Source organism: Panthera uncia, chromosome F1 (genome assembly GCF_023721935.1).
Source record: "Panthera uncia isolate 11264 chromosome F1, Puncia_PCG_1.0, whole genome shotgun sequence".
Taxonomy (NCBI): Eukaryota; Metazoa; Chordata; class Mammalia; order Carnivora; family Felidae; genus Panthera; species Panthera uncia.
In genome coordinates this window covers 14350349-14372386 of record NC_064813.1, presented here as the reverse complement: position 1 = coordinate 14372386, position 22038 = coordinate 14350349, and the positions used below count along the sequence as shown (strand labels likewise).

Sequence of the window (22038 nt, the reverse complement as noted above, 5' to 3'; positions counted from 1 at the left end):
GAGCCCTGAGTCAGGCTCTGTGCTGACAGCTCAGAGCCTGGAGCCTGCTTCAGATTCTGTGTCTCCCTGTCTCTCTGCCCTTCCCCAGCTCATGCTCTGTCTCTGTCTCTGTCTCTCTCTCTCAACAATAAATAAAACATTAAAAAAAAATAGAGGGGTGCCTGGGTGGCTCAGTCAGTTAAGCGTCAGACTTTGGCTCAGGTCATGATCTCACGGTTCACGAGTTTGAGCCCCACATGGGGCTCTGTGCTGACAGCTCGGAGCGTGGATCCTGCTTCAGATTCTGTGTCTCCTTCTCTCTCTACCCCTTGCCCACACACTCTCTCTCTCTCTCTCTCTCAAAAATAAATAAACATTAGAAATAATAACAATAGAAAAAGAAGTCAGTGTTTCTCAAGTATAAATTGAAGGAAAGGCTTCTATTTTCTAGACATACTTTCATATCAGCAATAACAGAGCACAGGGCAAACAAAATAAAAGGATCATTAAGGATTTTCGTATCCAAAATAAACTCGCAGAACATCTCAAGGGACAGATTATCACACAGCTCTGTGCTTGGAGGTACACTTGGCCTCCATTCTACAAGCTCGGGGATGTGAGCCATGGGAATCTCTGGAGGTAGAGCCAGGCTAGGGCTGGGGTGTGGGTCTCACCCAAGACACTCGAGGCAACGTTGTGCCATGAAAACTCCACTTCTACCAATGAGAACAATAGTGTCAAGGACAGAGGTAACATCATGAAGGGCTGACATATTTAAGTATCTGCCACAGAGATAGTTGCTAGGAGTTTGGCACATGTGTTCTCACTTTTGCTTAGCACCACTTGTAAGAAAAGGGCTCATAGCGACCTTGTTTTGCAGATGAGGAAGCTGAGGCTTAGAGAGGTCAAGTCGCTTGCCCAAAGTCACACAGCCGGCAAGTGAAAGGGTCAAGGGCCAAACCCATACCCCTTGACTTCTCAGATCCTTCTGTTATCTCTTTTGCCAAACTGAGAAGAGCCAACCCAAACGTGGCAGGGGGATTCCAAAGAATGATCTTCGGTAAAAATGAAAGGCAACAATTAGTAAAGTGAAGTCTAGGAAAACCAAGGGTAGATCTCCAGGGATCAAGTGACATGCAAAAAGTTGATTGAGATGAGTGATGTAGAAGAGAATCTGTAAAGAGAAAAGTAGTCTGAGACCTGTCCAGTTTTATTTTATTTTGTTTCAACTGAAGCATAGTTGACATGAGACCTGTCTTTTACATGATGCTTATTTGTGTGGTAGGGAAGGTATGTGCCTTAGAGAGCCTTGCTGGCTTGGCTCTCACCTTTCCCACCCCATCCAGGGCTCCCACCTCCCAGACAGGACAGAACTGGGGAGGAAGTACACGTGCTGCAGGTGGAACGTGGGCCCAGGGGCATTTGTGCACTCCATAACCAAAACCCCTGTATCAGGCTCCAGATCCATCCAGTGGGCAGTGGAGAAGATGTATTGGCTGAAAGGACTCACGGTGGCTGACTATGTGTGTCTCTAACAAACACATCCCACAGAACATCCATCCTAAGCACTCACAAGCAAGGAGACCTATTAATTTAGCAACATGGGAAATGGAGAAACTTTTAACAAAAACTCTATGAGTGATGTAAATTGTGGGAGAATAGAAATAATGATCTATTTGTCTTAACGAAGAATGTTTATTACCAAAGAGGAAAGGAAAGTATTCCTGGTATTGATACACTGTTTAGGTAATAAGAAACAACCCTCTTTGGTCTATCCTCCATATTACAAAGACATTTTAAGTTGGTGACTGTGATTTGAGCACCCTCATACCTGGATGAGGGTTTCTTACTTGTTCGCATGAACCTTAGCCCTGTTGAAGAGGGTTTGTGAATTCTCAGGTTCCTTTCTTCTTTGCTTAGAGGAGGAGGCAGGCAGCGTGCAGAGTAGGGGTCGATAAGCACTTCGTCAATTTTTCCTAGTAGGTCGAGACAGAAAACTATTCTGACCCCTGGCAATTTCCACAGGACACCACCGATGTGCTTTTCTATGCAAGATGCATCATCATATTGCAGAATTTCTGTTTGCAAGCCACCCCCAACTTAATCCAGGACCCTCTTTTTCCCCTCTGAGAGCCAAATACATTGAAAACACTCAGTACTGCCCTGCCTGTGTGTACAAAGAGAGCCAAGAGCGTACTGCCCCAAGTGTGCCGGAAACAACTCCTATTGGTCATGAAAGCTGATGGTTAAATTTTTAGAAAATTGATAAGCTTGTTGTTAAGCTTTAAAATGGCCATGTGTGAGGCACCTGGGTGGCTCAATTGGTTGTGTATCCAACTTCAGATCAGGTCATAATCTCAGTGCGTGGGTTTGAGCCCCGCATCGGGCTCTGGGCTGACAGCTCAGAGCCTGGAGCCTGTTTTGCTTTCTGTGTCTCCCTCTCTTTCTGCCCCTCCCCCGATCCCCACCCTCAAAAATAAATATACGTTAAAAAAAATGATTTTTAAATGGCCATGTGTGAGGTGCCTGGGTGGCTCAGTCAGTTTAGTGTCTGACTTTGGCTCAGGTCATGATCTCGCAATTTGTGGGTTCCAGCCCCACATTGGGCTCTGCACTGACAGTGGGGGGCCTGCTTGGGATTCTCTCTCTTTCCCTCTCTCTCTGCCTCTCCCGCCTCATGCTTTTTCTCTCTCTCTCACACAAAATAAATAAACTTTAAAAAGTTTTAAGAATAAAATGGCCATGTGCGGAGTATTTACACCATTGGCAAATTCTACAAAAATTTTTTTCCCTTTGAGAACTGAAAATAAGAGACCATGATTCCTTCTCTGGACATGCCATGCATTCACAATTTTTTTTCAGCTAAAGTTGGTGAACACCTACTAAACAACAGATCTTGTAGTAGTTATAAGAGCCCTAATGATAGGTGATACATGATCTCTGGATCAGAGAGACCTCATTGAACCACTCCCTGACCATCCTACTTACTGCTAAGACAGATGAGAAGCTTTGGGTCTATCTGCACTTGAGATTGAAATAATTTTTTTTTAACCTTATTTATTTATTTTGAGAGAGAGAGAGAGGGAGAGAGAACAAGCAGGGGAGGGGCAGAGAGAGAAGGAGAGAGAGAGGAGAAGGAGAGAAGGAGAAGGAGAGGAGAGCCCGAGGCAGGGCTTGAACTCACAAACCTGAGCCAAAATCAAGAGTTGGACACTCAACTGACTGAGCCACCCAGGAGATCCAAGATTGAAGTGTTCTGAAATCTCTCCCATTTGCCATGATCAAACATCCTAACAAAGGTATTTCAGAAGCTTGTAAGCAATTCATCTGAAAATGAAATCTTTACTAAATGACAGAAAAAATCAAGCCCTTATCTCTTTAGAAATACTTTTCTTCCTCTATCTCTTTTCCTAACTTTTACCCTGCATCCTTGGGGGGTTTCACGCCAAAGAAAGGAACATAGTACAGAAATTCCCTTGGGTAGTGCAAGGAATTTGCTTTTGCTAGAACCTTCTGGATTTCTGGGAACAGGTTCATAGAGGTTTCATAAATGCTACTAATCTTTTGTTTATTTTTTAAATCTTGTTCAAATATATGATTTTCTCATCATTATCTCGCCTCCTGTTTCAGTTGAATTCCATGGTTGTGTCCAGAATGAAAAATGCCAGGAAAAAATAGACTGACTTGAGTTACGACAGCCTAGTTCACCTGTGGCTGGAGCTGGTATGACCCCTTGGTTCTGCTGAATGACCTTGAGCTATCACTTTCCCAATAAGTGTGCAACAGGATGGCATTTCTAACCACAGGAACATTTAAAGGATTAGCTGTGGCCCCCGAGGCTTTTTAGAAAAGGTAAAGGCAATTAATTCTTACTTATCCAGTACTGGATAGTTTAAAAGACAGACTCTGCATTGTCTAGATTATGGAAAGCCTTGGATCCCTTACTTCTAAGAACCATAATCAGCTTAAAAAGGCTTGAAACTGTGAGTGCTCAGAATTTCCTGTTGAGGATCGGCGCTGACGCTGTGGTTGCTCCCAGGAAATGAAGCAGGGTCAGGTAACAGCCTCAAAGACCTGGGTCACGGAGAATGTGACTCCTGACAACATTCCCTTAAGGGGAACTTGAGAATGGAAAACAATAAAGGAGAATCCTGGGCCCTCGCGTGTGAGGGTACAGAAGTGGGGTGAGAGGTAAGGGCATTACATAATTTTGTCTTCTCGATTTCCATCTCTCGTGGCTTCAGTTCTTTATCTCTGCTGATCTTTCTAGGATATTTCATTTGTAAGCCTCCTCTATTATAAAGATACTGAGCATTTTTTGGAATACCTTCTCTGGGATACATGCTGGAGATACTCTGAAGAACAAGATGTCGTTTCTTCCCCAACAAGGAGCACACAATCCTTGGTTGGGGGTGGGGGGGGGAGCAGGGGAGGTGGGGAAGAGAAGCCAAGATGGAAACGTGATGCACTAGAACTCAGGGATTGTGGGAGGGGTCCCTAAGCCACCCTAGTCATGGTAGTGGGGGAGCTCCCTGGAAGAGATGGGATCGGGGCTAATTTAGAGACAAATAGACACGATCCAGACAAGTGAATGGAGAAACAATATTTCGAGCAGAAGAGAGAGAAAATGTGTAGAGATGTAAAGGAACAAAATACTTCGAGTAGCTCTAAGTAAAACTGGAGTTTAGGGTTTGATCAGGGAGGAGTGGTAGGAGATGGGTAAGTAGAGGCCAGCCCTGGAATGTTCTGTAGGACATGCTAAAGGACTTGCAATTTAGCTAGGGGAATAACGAGAAACCAGTGAAGTATTTTAGCAGTATTTAGCCTTATTACAGCTGTGACTTAGAAAGCATTTTAAAATAAGAATAATAAGATTCATTGATAGTTGCTGAGCACTTATGATGTGCCAGGCAAATTTGGGGTATTTTTCTTGATGTGACGCATGTCAGTGCCACAACAGTCTTGGCTCAAAGCCACATGGCAGCAGTAAGGTGTAGTGTCAAGATACAAATCCAGCCAGAACACCACCAGAGACTCTGTTTTCAGCTGCCAAGCCACAAACATATCTTATATTGCTTTTTTTCAGTCACAAATGCAATGTAATTCTCATTGTTTATCTTCTTCTTGTTTTTCAACTTGAAGCCAGTTTACCCCAGCAATCCCCATGCATATGCAAGGGGTCTCTCCTTTTGAGAAACCCCAGATTTCTATTACATAAGGCCTAGGGAGTTTACAAATTGGAAGGAATGCACAGAGAAGTCCACATTGACTAGACTTTTTGCCCTTCTATGGTGATCACATAGTTCCTCAGTGAAGATAACTCTGCAAGACATTTTTCCATTGTTTCAATCGCAAGTTTTGCTGGGAATCCCCAGGAATCCCTAGCCTACGCTCAGTTTCTAGATCCCAGAATAAGTTACTCCTCCTTTTCTCTATTTCACTTGGGGCCAGTTTTTTTAGAACCAAATTCCTTGTTAACGAGGAGCACAATTAAGAAAAATCAAATCAGAGTTAAATGAGGGATAGTTAAAAAAAAGCAAAAAGGATTTCTTTCATTCCTAGAGGGCCAACCTCGTATCTTTAGGAAGGCCCAGATTATGCACAGCACCTTAGATATGCTTGCAAATAATCAAACGTCACTTTTATTCCGTCATCAACCCAAATTACCAAGTACCTGCTATGTGCCAGACACCATGCTGGCTAGCTATACAGAGATGGTTAAGTCATGGTTTCCTCCTTCGTGCCTAATAGAGTTGCCCAAAGTCAGTCACTGATACTCGTACAATGTGGGTGTTTATCGTCTTCATTTCCCTGAATACCTCCATCTCCTCCGTGATTCTTGCCACATGCATCTTTTGACTTGTAGGACATCCTAAAACACATCTTCCCCTGAAATGGTCCAATTCTACGCAGCTACTCTGGTCCAGGGAGATGAGAGATGGCTCCTGATGTGGGTCATCTGACTAAACCAGTTCTCACCAATGCATTACTTAACTTTCCCATTTGACTAACAAATGACTAGGCACACTCTAGCCTGTGATGTTAAGGCCTATTTGGGAGTTGTTGGGCTATGGTCATTTTCTTTCTTTCTTTTTTTAAGTTTATTTAATTTATTTTTTTTAGTAATCTCTACACCTAACATGGGGCTCAAACTCCCGATCCAACGATCAAAAGTCACATGCTCTTCCAGCTGAGCCAGCCAGATGCCTTGGGCTGTGGCTATTTTCTAAAGGGAAAGGTGAAGAGTTTTGATTTCAAGTCATCAGGGAAGAATCACTATTACTTTAAGCACCGAACATGGAAATATCTCTAGAAGAAATGTCAGCCCTTTGGAAAATCTCTGAAAAGCCCAGCTATGTGATCATAAATCCATTCCATCCCTTTCCGAAACATACAAATTTCTCCTTGGGAAATTGTAAGTTTTAAGGGCCTAAATGCAATGCCTGAGGATCAGTCGTCATGGAAACAAAGCTAGGGCATGAATAACTCATTCAGTCTCGTACCCCCTTTCACACCAGGCACTGCTCTGGGGGATATGCTGGGCAGACAGCCGCAGAGCAAAAGGGACAGTGTGCGATCGAAGAGTCCCGGATCAGAAATCTTTATCTCTCAGTATTTTTGGGGAGAGCCTATCGTTCTCATTTGTGAATGGCAGAAGACATGGAGAGCTGAGAGGAAGTGAACTTTCAAATTCATTTTACATTAATTTTTCATTAACTCCATTAACAGCACTCTTCTCCTGTTTTCTCTTTCTTTTCTTTCTTTCCTTCGTCCATCTACTCTGCTTATTTCCTACTTCATCCTGGCCATCCCCAGGCAGTGTCATATTGACCTCTTTTCCAGACGCCCAAGGGTTGACAAACCAGTTCCCCAAGTATCGCCTTCACTTCCACAGTCATCACTAACTGTAAGTGACAGGTGAGCCTTCTGAACTGTACAGACAGCATGTGCCTTGTGCAAAGAAAACGAGGGCAGCCTTGTCAAAGAGATGCCAGTTTCCGCTGCTCCTAGACACAGCATTTCATTCAGACTCTCTGAGGAGATCATTGACGGCATCTTTGTGCAGTGCAGCAGTTGAGGACACCAGCTTTTACAGGTATCAGAGTTTAGCCACCTTTGTTTCACAAGCGGCTAACCAGGGCCTAATACAGTGACAGGACCTGATGAGCGAGTATGGTATTGCCTACTGAGCCCCACCCAGCCTTTGAAAACTGTGTCTCTCTCCTCCCACCGCTTTATCTTTATGGAGTTCTTATTTAATCTTACCCCAGTGGTCATAACTGATTGCTTGATGATAAGATTCCTTTCCAAGTTTGGTTAGGTGCCTTGTCCTGGATTTTGGGGCTTGGAATTACAGTGGCTAACAACTGTGAAGGTAAATATTAGAAGATGCGTGTAGTTATTATTATACCATTACGCATGTAGTGGTAAAAGATTTCCACCACATGGAAATAGATGGTCTGCAACAGCAGAGGGCGAGAGACCCAGGAAGAAAGAGATGGAGAAAGAATCCACACCGTATTAGGTCCCTCCCTTCAATGGTTCCTGAGGTCTGCTGCATCTCTGGCCTTTTTGTGGTTTGGTTGCTCTGGGAGAAAGCCCAGGATCCTTTGAGTGTGCTTCCATTTTCTCTTAAGGTATACATTGAGTTTTTGTCACCTGCAATCAAAAGGATCTTGACTATTCCCTGGAATTTAGCAGCTCTCTGTAAATGTTTGCTGAGTGATGAATGTGCAGATTTTCAGACTCCAAATTCAGAACGCCATAAGACTTGAAGATGTTAGAAAGGCCCTTTGGTTTATCCCTCATTCTGGGTGCCAATTCACAGGCACCCCAGCCAGGGAGAAAGTGCTCTTGGTTTTAAAGCCCCCGGAAGAAGATTTTATAACCTCCCTTGATGATTTAATAAAGCAGATGAGAAGAACGTGGATAATCGTGACACCTTGAACATCTCCTTTTCCCTTAAATTCCTGTATTCCATTCCTAGTCTTGACGATTTTCCACTTCTCATTTTTAAGCTATTATTTTAAATCTTTAATTCTTTCATCTCTTTCAATTTTTCATACCATCTAAAATCTATTTGATTTCCCAAACTTTTTTTTTTTTGTTAATAATATCACATTTATCATTGTCCCCTGATGACTAGCCTTCTCCCTTTTCCAGAGAATTCAAGCAGCTCATCATTAAGAGACATATGATGTACACTGTTCCATCCAGCAGACATTTACTGAGAACCTTGTATAAAGCAGGCACTATAGAAATATCACAACTAGATCCCTCGTGGAAAGAAATTACTTAAAGTCTAGTCGAAACCTGATAATAGAATTTCATTTGTCTGAGATTGAAATTATTACAGCTATTGTCCTTATTTTCTTCATTGATTCACTGTTCAGTCATTCAGCACACAGGTTTGAGTTTCTATTCGGGGCTGGGTACTGTCCTGGCTCTAGGTTTATGAAGTCGAACAATGTTTCTATATTCTGGTGGGAGGACAGAAAGCAAGCAAATGCACAATTAATTAATTATTTCAGATGATGATGGATAGTGATAATTGTTATGACTAAAAGGAGCAGAATAAAGGATTAAGCATCCTGGGTTGTAGGTAGGCTATTATAGATGATGAGATAAGCAAGGGGTCTTCTCTGAGGAGGTGGCATTTAAACAGAGACCTGAGTTACACAAAAGGTTGAGCCATGCAAAGATCTAATGTGATAGCAGCCCTGCCAGATGGCCCAAGGAATTGGACTGGATGGTCTCTGGGGTTCCTTTCAGCAGAAACACTTAGAATTCTACCCTCTCCGCCTAGTTTCTCTTTTACAACAGTTTTTATGTTTCCTCTCAAAACCTTTGCCAACATGCATAACTTCTGGTTGTAGAGCCCAGGGTTAGTCCCTAGGGAGGTTCTGTCAATAATTAGGACTCCTGGCCCCAGCGGCTTATGATACCATCTAGCCCTCCCTCATTTCAGAAAGAGCCCAAGATGCCAGACAGAGACAAGTTCTGATCTTTCAGGGAAAAAGAAATGGTTTTGGGGAGCACTAGATAGCATCCTGGTGCCATGGTTAATATGCTATGTAAACCTTAATTTCTCCATCTGTAATTTTTAAAAAAATTTTTTTAATGTTTATTTATTTTTGAGACAGAGAGAGATAGAGCATGAACGGGGGAGGGTTAGAGAAAGGGAGACACAGAATCCGAAGCAGGCTCCAGGCTCTGAGCGGTCAGCACAGAGCCCGACGTGGGACTTAAAATCACGAACTGTGAGATCATGACCTGAGCCGAAGTAGGATGCTTAACCGACTGAGCCACCCAGGCGCCCCTCTCCATCTGTACTTTTGAAATGGTCACAGTATACACAATATTGTCTTTATAATTTAAATTCATAAGAAAGAGATCAGAGGCCAAATTCCTATGCAATGAAGTCTACCAGATGCCTGGTGTCTTTTGGTCACATTAGAAATGTACTGACTTTGACTAATGCTAGAATAGGTGGGCCGTCACACGGGCATTGTGAACCTTGGTTCTGAAGATTTACTTTTGCTTCCGCCAGTCACCCTGATACCACTTCAGATTAAATTCTCAGATTGAGAACATTTGAGCCACACTAGTCGTGTGAACTTCGACCACTTGTGTGAGTGCCAGCTTGTAGTTTAACTTCTCAGATGAGATGTTTCTCACCCTTTCTCCACCAGTGCCACGACAGAAACATGCCAGATTGTTTTTGCTGTCTCTCCCTGTTTGGCGAGTTTATTTCTCGTTTACCTCTATAGTGAAGGTATAGCCCCCCTTTTAAAAAAGTATATTTATTTATTTTGACAGAGAGAGAGAGAGAGAGAGAGCACAGGAGGGGCAGAGAAAGAGGGAGAGAGAAAGAATCCCAAGCAGGCTCTGCACCGTCAGCATGCAGCCCGATGTGGGGATTGAACTCATGAACTGTGAGATCATGACCTGAGCCGACATCAAGAGTTGGGCACTTAACCAACTGAGCCACCCAGGCACCCCTGAAGGCATAGCCCTTAGATGTCTCAGCTTTATGTAGGGGTCCCCCCATTTGATTCCTCATCCTGGACATTTTTTTCTTAATTAGTGCATAAAATAATGGCACATTTTTAATTGATGGCATTCTAGATTGAGTAGCATCTAGTAATTAATTAGAAAGCCTAGAACTTTGGGAATAAAATGCAAGATGGGTATGTGGAATGAGGGTGGCACAGAGGGAGAAAGCCACTGAAAAGGGACATGGGAACAAACAAAGAGACTAATTCATCATCTACGCTCAGAGAAGAATCAGAATCTGACTTCACTAATAAAGCACTGTGATTATTGGCTACCATTTGGGGCCTGAGTGCCTGAGGATGTGCTATGACACCAGTGAGACCTTGGACCTTAGGGTAGCACATCAGAGTCCCAAGCACAGCTAGGAGAGGGGATCCAAGAGTTTACACTCTTATGGTTCATTGGGTTGGGGGGGGGGGGGCGGCAAGTTCTTTTTCTGAAAGAAAGGTGACTGGGAGCCCTTGCCCATCATTTATTTATTCTTTATCTCCCTACTATCTGTAAATTCCAGCAAGGGCAGGCACTTTGGCTTTCTTCTACATCAGTGTCTTCCAATGCCTAGACACGTCTCTGACTTATACCCGGGGCTTAACAAATATAGGTCACTGTTGGCACCTGCTAGAGGTGATGCAGGGGCTCAGGCCTGCGTTCACAGTGACAGACCCAAAGCAAACAGGCAGAGGTACAGAGACACTAGAAGTAGGAGCCAAGATGTGAAGCCAAGTGGGTCAGAAAGGAGAGGAGCTGATGTGTGAGGAGGAGTAGAGCAGGCAGAGGAAAGGATACTGGAGGAGTGCCCTGAGCTAGAGAGCAGGCTTCTCTTCAGTCTTCCTTGTGGGCCCTGAGCCTCTGGTGTGGGTGTGCTGAGGCCAGGGAGAAAAGCGAGCACGGGGCGAGTAGCCAGGTTGCAGGCAACACAAGAAGATACATTTTTAAGATGCTGCCCATGAAATTCCTAAACCATAATTTTTTTTTTTTTTTTTTTTTACAAAATGTCTTATAGTAAAAGCAACTCAGAGACAAAGCAGTAGAATGCTCAGGTGCCCATGGGCTTGGCTCCACCTACACTCCTTTCTCTCCCACATCAGAGGTATCTATTCCTCATCCTCGCCTCTGCTCCTCATCACCAAACTTCCTTCTTTCTGCAACTCATTGCAATCCCAATTCTTCTGGAGCCCCCAGTGCTGTGACTGGCTTACTAGCATCTTAATTATATCTGGTAACTCTTTTTCCCTCCTTTCCTGTTGGACTTCCCTGTGTTATCTGGCACCCCCTGGGAACCTATTTCCTAAAACTCTGCCCTTGGTCTCTGGGACACTTTCTCCTGGTTTCTTCTCAGTTTAATTGTCAACCTTCTCTTTCTAATCCTTTGTTGACATTCTCCAAGCCTACCCACTTGGGTCCCTCTCTTTACACACTGCAGCACAACACCGTCTCCTTGAATTATCTCATTGATATCATTAGCTTCAAATACCACCGTCAGACTGTTGACTCCTAGAAATGAACCTCCAGTCTAGTCTCTCTTCATAGGGTCCAACTGTATATTCAGCTAGAAGTTAAAAACCTTGCCTGGATTTTTGCAAAAGCCTCTACCTGGTCTCCCTCCAACTGGTCTTTCCTCCTTCCACTCAGCTGTTTGTTTCTCAAACCCAGTTCTGGTCATGTTTTTCTTCAGCCTGCTGAGTAAGTATTGCACATCCACATAATATCATAGCTGGTATTTTGTACGTGCCTTTATGATTACACCTATCATATGGTGTTGTAATGCTTTGTTTGCATATCTGTCTCTCTCATTAGACTGTGAGTTCTAACTAAAAACTATTATCTATAAATCATCTTTGTAAGGCTTCCATGAAGCATAGAGTCTGGTATGTTTTAGGAACTCAGAGAATGAATGAAATAGTTAATGAATGAAAGCAAATGTTGGGTTGGGCTGAGATCCCTTCTTGTTAAACATTAACTCCTTTTAAAACCAACACTGCCACATTTCTTACTTCTTTGTCAGCTCCTTAATACATTATCCCTGTTGACTCTTGTGTAATATTCTACAAGTGGAGACACAGAAAACCTTAGACCAGCTTTGGAAGGGAATCTCTAAGCATAGAAAGAACCCTAACTAAAAGCATTCCAAGCACAGTTTCAGATCCGTCAGGTCATACTACGTTTACAGCTAGTTAATAACTAATATTTACTGAGAGCTATGTGCTCAGGTGCTGTACATAATCACTCCACTTAATCCTCACGGCAACCCTATGTGGTAGGTATACTAGCACCATCTTGATGGACGTACCGTCTTATCCATTCTTGTGCCCTGGTACCATCATGTACCAAGATGGAAGTACCATCCCAAGGGAACTCCGCCAACATGAGCGCAGTGCCCATGCTTGTATCCGCTATGGTTCATCCCCCCGTAGAGGCTGCCCCTTTGCACTAAAGACAGTAGCAACGGCTCTTTAAAATTAGCTTATGGACAATTGTTCTAGGAAACCCTGTAGCTCAGGCTAGAGACTCCTTCCTCTCTCCTGTGCATACCTCCATCACAGCACTTCTAACATGTCATTGTGATTATCTGTCAGCCTACCTCTACTGTCCAGTTAGATCACAAACTTGTCAAGGACAAAAAATGATTATATTAATTGTTGTATCTACAGCACCCAACGTGATGCCTGTTGCTTGGTATGTTTTCAGCAAATATTTATTGAATTAAAGTAAATCAAATGGAGAAAAGCCCTAAGCTAACTGATGGCCCTAGGGGGCACAGAGGCCTGCTCCCAGAACTGGACACCTTCTATTTCTCTTCTGTTTCTCAATACTGAAACTGATGCCCTCTTTAACATAAAAATTTTACAGCCCCTCTGATAATCACTAATATGCAAAAGATAATAGTTTTTAGCTACAGTCCAGTTTCTGCACATCCTCACCAGCTAAAAAGACTTTATTCAGATTGACTTTCATTATTTTCTACTATTAACGTAGTTATGTTTGTTTTAAATGCATGTGTATATATGCAAAATATTTCAATATTGAATGCAACTTCTTCAAAAAAAATTTTTAAATGTGTGTTTTTGAAAATTAAAAATAGATCTACCCTATGACCCAGCAATAGCACTGCTAGGAATTTACCCAAGGGATACAAGAGTGTTGATGCATAGGGGCACTTATGCCTACTTTCAACAGTAGCCAAATTATGGAAAGGGCCTAAATAAATGTCCATCAACTGATGAATGGATAAAGAAATTGTGGTTTATATACACAGCGGAATACTACGTGGCAATGAGAAAGAATGAAATATGACCTTTTGTAGCAACATGGATGGAACTGGAGAGTGTTATGCTAAGTGAAATAAGCCATACAGAGAAATACAGATACCATATGTTTTCACTCCTATGTGGATCCTGAGAAACTTAACAGAAGTCCATGGGGAGGGGAAGAAAAAAAAAAGGTTAGAGAGGGAGGGAGCCAAACCATGAGAGACTCTTAAAAACTGAGAACAAACTGAGGGTTGATGGGGGGTGGGAGGGAGGGGAGGGTGGGTGATGGGTATTGAGGAGGGCACCTGTTGGGATGAGCACTGGGTGTTGTATGGAAACCAATTTGACAATAAATTTCATATTAAAATAAATAAATCAATGTTTATTTTTGAGAGGGGGGAGGGGCAGAGAGAGAGGGAGACAGAGGATTCAAAGCAGACTCTGCACTGAGAGTGGAGAGCCTGATGTAGGGCTCAACCTCACCAACTGTGAGATCATGAACTGAGCTGAAGTCAAACATTTAACCGACTAAGCCATCCAGGTGCCCTGAATGCAACTTCTAAATGCACCTCCCTACCCCCAGAGATCATGATATGGCTCCACTGAGAATTCCTGGGTTTCCCAGTTTTGCTCTGGTCAGCCCCTTCCTCAGGCAGCCCCTTGGATCTCGTCTCGTGACTGGGCTTTACCACAGATGACCAGACTTCCAAGATACTGAACTCCTGCTCTTGACATTTCCAAGTATCTCTTTCCCCATGTCCACACACATCTCTACCTCCCTCTCTACTGCTGCACTCCATTTTGTTAGGACTCCAATTGCTGACCAAAACTCTAGGGCTGACAGGTATAAGACTTGTTCACTGCCTTTGCCACTCTCTTGGGTCTAGTCTGCCTTCCTACCCTCTACCACCCACCTTTGAAGCCTTGTCTATCCCGGTGGGCAAGCTTCACACCAGGACCTACCTCCTCTGGCTCCTCTCTGCGCTATCAGTCCACAGACATGACACAATCCAGTAACCTCGAATGTCTAACAGGCTAAAAGAAGAAAGGCCTCTGATGCCAGCACGTGTCATTTCCCACTCTGGGAAAACCCAACACGATGAGGCTGGGTTTTGTTTGGTTTGAAGCCAGTTTTATCCCTCAGATGGTAGAGGATTCCATGGAGAGAACTGCTATTTTGAACATAATTCTAACAAGGTTGAGGTGATCGGTTGATAGGAAATCTTAGATATTGTGTTGACCAAGAGATGGACACTGTTCACAATCAGAGGCAGAGTAGGATAGAGGAAGGAGCTTCCGATATGTGCTCAGAAAGACCCAAGTTCAATTTCCGACTACATACTCAGAAAGACCAAGTTCAAGTTCCAAAGTGTGAGTTATTTAGCCTTTGTGAGACCCAATTTCTTCACTCATATTTGGAGATAATAACCCTAACCATTCTGAAGGGTTATTGTAAAGATAAAATGTGAACTCACTAACAGTGTTGACCATGTAGTAGAGAACACAGTAAAAACTTATCTGATTACCCTCTTTATCAGCATCCAGTATGAGGTTGGTAAATGTTAGTTTATCAGATTTCCAAATGTTAAATGAAAACACGTGTTTGCTCCTGTGGTCAGAGACTCTAAGTGGAAACCTTGAGCACAATTGTATCATTTCTTATAAGATTTTTTTTTTTTTTGCCATCTGAATAATTAAACATCTTATTCTTTAAAAACTAATGGGTCATGATAGAAAATGGGTTTAAAAGCTAAACAATCACAAAAAAATATATATGAGGACTGTCAAGCATATGAAAACAAGTTCAGTCTCATAATTAGAGAACTAAAAATTTCAATGACACAGAGATATTTTTCATCTCTAAAATTAGTTTTAAAATAAAAATTATTACAGTCGTTGTTGAGGCTGAGAGTAATAGGCACATGCATGCATTTGTAGTGGTAATAGAAATTAGAAAACTCTTATGCAGGGACATTTTTCAATTTCCAATAAATGTACATATGAGTTTAGCTTAAAAAATATGGGACACTTCACAAATTTGCATGTCATTCTCATGCAGGAACCACGCTAATCTTCTCTCTGTCCTTCTAATTTTAGCACATGTGCTGCTTTTACTAAGACGGGGATACGTTTATCCTCATTATGTGGCACAGGAAACCAGGACTCAAAGAAGTTAAGTAACTTGACCAAAATTATACAGTTATAAAATATCACAATTCTGGGTTTATCTCTGCAATTGCATCAACCCAATATGGTAAGGATGTTATCTCATACTTATCAGAAGGTCTAATAGGTAGTTACATACAAATTTGATGAACAAAAAAGAAAAAATAATAATTACTCAGTAAATGGCCTTTACTTGATAGCAGCAGTTGAAACGAACAACGTGAAGAGGGGTGGTATTTAAAGAGGTTTTGGTTTTTTTATAAAACAATTATCTTGGCCTTTGCAGCAGGTCAATGTCATGAAAAAGAAAGTTGGGGTACAGTTCGCTTAGATTAAAACAAGCAAAACTGCAAAGTGTCCTCTCTGATTTTTTTTGGCTTTGAGAAGACCAGCCATAATAGACATGTTGGGAACAAACTGGGGAACTTGAATATGGACTGAGTGGAGATAAAAATAAGGAATTATTATTCACTTTTCGTTGTGTGTGATAACAGAAACTGTCCTTTAAAGGAGAATTTTCTTTAATTAAAAAAATAATTTTTTTAAAAAATTCTTTTACTTTGGAGCTACATGCTGAACTATTCAGTGGTAAAATGTCATGATGTCTTTATTTTAAAATGGTTCAGTAAAGCGATTTGTAGATAGAGGGAATGTGGAAAAATATTGACCACTGCAGACTCTAGGTGGAGGATATATAGGTGTTCTTTGTGGTATTATTCTATTTCTCTGTCTGCTTGAATATCCTCAGAATAAATTACATATGAAAGAAGAGGCCCTTGGGAAGCTCTGATCCAAAGGGAGGGCTCTAGAATTGTTCCACGGGGCTTGGTTCCTGGACCTGTTCCTTACAAAGACTGGGAGGACTAACACTCACTGAAACCTAGGTTTGGCAAGATGGTCACTGGCTGGAATCTGGCTAAAGGAACCTTAAGAAGAAGAAGGTAGGGTCGTGTGTACGGGCTTGAAAAAATGAACAGCCTGAGAAAAGCTGTTAGAACAGCAATTTTCACCAAAAGGGCAAAAAAGCATTAGTTGGTGGCAAGTCATTGTGAGAATGAAGTCACACAGCTGCCAGGAAAATGAATTTCAGGTCAGTCTGCATTTCTGGAAGCAGATAATCCAGAACGAGGGGGGTTGAGAGTCCCTCAGGCACATCGGGCCAGGTGTATCTGGAGTTTGAGATTCCACTCTGAGAGCCTTGTTTTGAGTGGCCCTGTGTGGGTCCAGAGAGGTTGACCAGGTCGTGTCATATTGGCCAAAGAACCTCAGGATCAGAAGTTTAAAAAAGACTAAGAGGAACATGGGTGGTGCCATCAAATATTTCATGGGTTTTGTGCAAGACGGACTAGCCCTGTGTAGGCAGCTTCATAAAAAAGAACCAGGTACACTTGTTACACTAAAATGAAGACTTTTTGTAAAGATGCCAGGGAAGGACTGCCTTTGCTAAATGGAGAGCATTGTGTGCACCGTTCATCGTTCATCGCTCTCCTTTTACGCTAAGAGAACAATGGTAAATTTGAGACAAAGAGAGAGGAAAAACAAGACAAAGTTCTTCAGAAGTTTGAAACGCTACATAAGCTGAAGCAAGGTTTCTATTTGCCGGTACTAGCATTTTGATAGCAAAATTTCCAAGGGCTGGAGATAAAATTTATCTTTGCGCTGGATGCTTGCCTAACGTTTGCCGTTTGCAAGCACGGTGTTGTCCATGTTCACGAAGACAAATAATTACATTGATAGTTTATCCAAAGCTAGATAGCCCTGGTCACTTTTCAAAGTTTTTATTTGTTTGCTTGTTCCATCTTGTTTTGTTTTTGAGTCAGTGAAACATTCATGTGGTTTAAAATTCAAAGAATAGGGGCGCCTGGGTGGCTCAGTCAGTTAAGTGTCTGACTCTTGATTTTAGCTCAGGTCATGATCTCACGGTTCTTGAATTCTAGCCCTATGTTGGGCTAGACAGTGTGGAGCCTGCTTGGGATTTTCTCTCTTACTCTCTCTCTCTCTCTGACCCTTCCCTGCTCATGCTTTCTCTCTCTCAAAATAAATAACCTGAGAAATGAAATTTAAAAAATAAAAATAAAATTATTTATTCAAAGAATAAAGGAATACTATGAAATATCTCCTCCCTCTGCCAATTTCTGTGCTCCAGCCATACAGTCCCACTCCTCAGAGCCAACTAATGTTAGCCAAAATCTTGTTGTTGCATGCATGCCTTGCTCTTTACCTAATTTTCTCAATGTGAGAGTCTAGGAAGCAAGGGTTTCCTGACTCTTTGGCTATGTGACCCATAAGATGCTTTCTGTTACACAGGACCAAGTAGAAGCCAATCCCAAGGGATTTAGGAACAAGTATTCCCTGAAACAGCAAACACCAGCAAATGCCTAACTCCACTATTCTGCAGTTTACTGGCCAGGAAGTGAAATGCCTCGCCAAAGACTTTGCAAGGGAAAGATAACATCTGTGGGGGTAAATATGGCTATTTCTTCTCTGACCAACTTTTCCGGCAAAGTTATACAATTGCATCTTTGTTCTTGTCCAGAGAGCTGGGCGGCTGGTGCTATGGAGCACCATATTATGTGTCATATACTATTGTTGGTATCACTGGGGATTTATAGTGGACAGTAACTCATGCTTATTTACATATTGGCCCATCCACATGCTCTTCATTTATGTCTCTCTGTGTTATTTCTCCAATGTAAACAAGTTCCTAATACCTAATACCACTGCCCCCAATTCAGGGAACTCAAGCTCCTATTTTCTCATATTGCTTGGCAACTGGGAATGGACTTTTCTTGTAAATATCTTTCAACTATGCATCTGGGAGGCTCCTGTGGGGATATGCTGTTAGTATGAGATATCATTCTCATCCTCATTAAGTGATACATTTTTCTAGAGAGACAAGAATTACATGTATGAAACAGGGATTGTACTTAGGGCTCTCAGTCTTTAAGAGTGTAAAAGTTTCCTACGATGAAAAAGTTTGAGAACCACTGATATAGACTATTGTTCTCAGTCACCACACTAGAACACTGGCAAACACCAGAACGTTATTCTTCTTGATGAGATTTTGGAAACACCCTTGTACTCCAGATGGGGACTTCTTGAGACTTAGGAAGCAGTCTATCTGACTAAGCATATAATATTCAAATTACCTCAAAAACTCCAAATAATTGTGCTCGGGACATGTATTTCTCCCTAATTCAGGGGTACAGATACCCCAAATCCTTTTACTGGATATGTTCATTTGCAAAGCAAAAAAGAAGAAAGAAACATTTTTATCCATGGTTTGTCTGTCCTTTGGCAATGATCTGAAGTGGAATCATGATTCATGTGTGCTCTGAGAGGAAGTGCGTATTACTTCCGGAATTACTGACCCCTAACTGAACTGAAACCAAGAATCATAGCCTACCAGAAACATAGGGCAATCGATCAAGTTTTACTGGTTTTGGGGGGGTTTGTGTGTGTGTATAAGAAATGAGGTCAATTTAGGTACCAGGCCATTTGTTAAAGATTCCTGAAGCCTGTTCTTCAAATACAGTCAGCACAGAGGTTGGTTCTTGCATGTTGGCCCAGCGTCCATTTAGCCAGGATTTGGGGATTCTACAAGGCTATTGCACCCTAAAGAAGGGAAGGGACCTTTTATATATGAGCCTGAAGGTGGGTATGGACCACTTGTGCCTATAAATACAATATTTGTAAGCCTAGAGTTTTCTTCTGTCTCCCTCACACTGCTGACACATGGACCAAGACAGAGCTGAAGGTGTACATTCTCAAACCAAAGTAACAAAATGACAAAATACAAGCACATGATTTAGATACGATGGAGCAAAGATTAGATGAATATCTGATTACACACAGGGCGCTAAATGACATCACGTGAGCGGGGCAAGGCACGGTTCCTGTCCTTGACGGTTGCAACCACTAACCACTTGCCATTTTCCCCATTGCATCACAGTATCCTCTTGTCATCTGCCAGTTAACTGACAGAGATAAGGACAGAAAGGTGACCTCCATTTCCCTCATTATGTATTCATAATAGGTTAACCCCCTGAGGGACTTCCCAGAGCCATCTCCAGCCGTCTGCTCTGAAGAAGAGCTGAAATAATTTTCACAGGAAATTCACGTCTTAGAAACAGAAGGGTGTTGTCTATGACACCACAATTATGAATCCTAAAAAAATAAAATTAATGACTCTTGAAATGTTCCACTTGAATCAGCAAGTCTTTATCATCTTGTAAATTAGACCACTTGTCTTTAGGAAAAGTGAGAAGAAGATTGTCAAGAGCTAGAATTCTAGCAACTCCCAGGAAGGCAAAAGTGAGTCACCTTTTTGGCGACAGGTGGGTATTTATGAGAATGCGCTAGCGTCAGAAACAGGCTTGGTTAACTTGTTTTCTCTTGGTGAGTCTGGAAGAGGATGAGCTCCAGCCACTCATTGCCTCATTGTCTTGCCTACCGGCTCCTTTCCAGGCAAGGAAGAGAGCTGTGTCTCCCGCAGAGATTTGTAGGTATCTGCCAACAGTCCGTGGAAGACAGCTGTCCTGGGGCCCAGAATGGGCAGTCTGTAGTGAATGCTCTCTGGGGGATGGTGCAAGAAGAAGGAAAAGCAAGGGCTTCTTAGAATCTATTTTTAAAGAAATTCAAAGTATCTAAAGGTCACCAAAGGCTTTTGTTCAACCTTATAAAACAGATTCAAAGTTCACATAAGAATTCCTTTTAGGAGAACCATCTTTAGGCTTCTACAAATCTTGTCAAGGAGGTCAGAAAAGAGTACCTAGAAGCAAAACTCAAGTATTAAAAGTCGTGGCCAATTAAATACAAAGTGAATATAAAATGTGTCTGCAGTGGTAATGTGAGTCAAAGGGAAAAGAGGATTCGATGCTTAGAAGACTTTTCAGGGACACTTATATGGTTCTGTCTTCAAACAAACAGACTCACATGATCTTACAAAAAGTTGCAATAGTACTTGCATGTCAAAACGAACCTTCATTTTATGAAATGATTTAATTTAGCGTTCCTTAAATTCCTCATCATCCTGGCCTCTTCTTCAAACGTGATTCTAGTTACAAAAAAGTTGGTTAATCTTCAACTTTTCCAAAAGACACATTGCTTGAAGGAGAGTAAATTAGTGCATGAAATAACATCTTTCTATTGGAAGTCACTGAATGTAAGGGACTTGGGAGTCCTGAATTCTCTGGAAAGCTCCTCGCTCCAGCTGAGTGAGAGCTAAGAGATGTCACAAGACCACAGACCTAGGATCCGGTTCAGTCTCGTCACTGGAATGAGGAAACAGAGGTCCAGGGTCACAGGCACTGATGGACTGAGGACCAGAATCCAGCTCTCTTTAATCCTAGCTCAGTGTCCCCTCACTGGCCAGGTGGTCGGCCAACTCAGGGGGTTTGCATCTCTACCGATGTTTACCGACAACAAGAGCCTGTGTCATGAAACGCCAGAGTCAATGTAAGTGAATCTAGAAGAAATCCCCATCACTTCCAGAGATAGGCTCTTTCCGTTTACTTGGTTCTTACCAATAATTACTGATAACACATAAAGGTTAGCTGACTCCAGAAAAATACTAGAAGTCGCGGTTGTCATCGATGAGAAGAGTCAGGCAGTGACCGGCAGGAACGTTCACGGGGATGAGTCAGCCGTCTGGCACTTGGAGCGTTTCCACAGGCGGTGTCACACAGGCGGGTGGCAGCTTCGGCAGCAAGCAGCAAGCGCTTTGGCAGGGACGCATCTCAGCTTTACAAACCGCTGGGGCCAGAGCCCTGTCAGCAGTTGTTCTGGGCTGATCAAAGGTGAAGGCTGCTTGTACTGAGTGTCTGACTCTCAGGCTCGGGGGCGAGGTGGTGGGCAGGCAGAACGCTTCTCTGGTTTTACAGGTGGGAACACAGAGGCCCAGACCGTTTAAACAATTTGGCCAGTCCTGTACAGCAAGCCGAGGCTCTGAAGCCAGGCCTCGTTGCTTCTAGGCTGGTGCTTTTACAAACACCTCGGGGAAGGTTAGAATAACCGAAGTGAAGCTTAGAGATGTCACAGTAGGTCCACCAGGCTTTAGCTCATAGCCAGCTCCGTAAGCACTCTCCCTGAAATCCTCCTCCAAGACTGCTGCCCTTGGATGGACTCTAGGGGCAAGAGCCATAATACGTCCAAGAACATAATGTGCTCATGTTATGTACACAAAGTCTGGCTCTTACATCGGTAATTGAAATACACTCCCAGCATTAATAAATTGATGAAAGGCATCTTATCGCACTGCCCTATAGAATTACAAAATAAACATTCTTGCTGAGGGAAGGGCATGTAAGTGTGTGTGTGTGTGTGTGTGTGTGTGTGTGTGTGTGTGTATTACTCCTTTGTGAGGCAGGCCTGAAAAAGTCCAGGTTCAGGGTAAACTCAGAACGAGTGTGTGACTGGAACAGAGAACACTGTGACCGGACGCACATGTCGGTCACCCAGTGTTCTTCTGGCTTCAAGAAAATGACGTGGTTGCGAACCGGTGAACAGCAGAGTGTGCTCTTTCCTTGGGTGGATGCTCTTAGCTCGAGGCTCTTCAGACCCTGAGGCTAAATGAGAGCCATGACCA

At 42.7% G+C, this 22038-nt stretch overlaps 1 protein-coding gene and 1 non-coding gene across 4 annotated transcripts in view; both read right to left on the bottom strand.

Annotated features, from left to right (window-relative positions):
* Window positions 1–1656: 1656 nt before the first annotated feature.
* CF1H1orf105 (chromosome F1 C1orf105 homolog) overlaps window positions 1657–22038 on the bottom strand; it is a 55988-nt gene continuing 35606 nt past the window's right edge. For 2 of the 3 annotated variants that reach the window (XM_049633963.1, XM_049633961.1), the window contains one exon: window positions 1657–1955. In XM_049633963.1, the coding sequence (XP_049489920.1) occupies window positions 1678–1955 (278 nt within the window). In that variant the 3' untranslated portion in view covers window positions 1657–1677. Of the gene's footprint in view, window positions 1956–19651; window positions 20028–22038 lie in introns of those variants that run through there. The other variant, XM_049633962.1, reaches the window with a different exon arrangement.
* On the bottom strand, window positions 15301–15407 carry LOC125926098 (U6 spliceosomal RNA). The gene has a single exon (XR_007459018.1). It is a non-coding gene; the product is annotated as a U6 spliceosomal RNA (small nuclear RNA).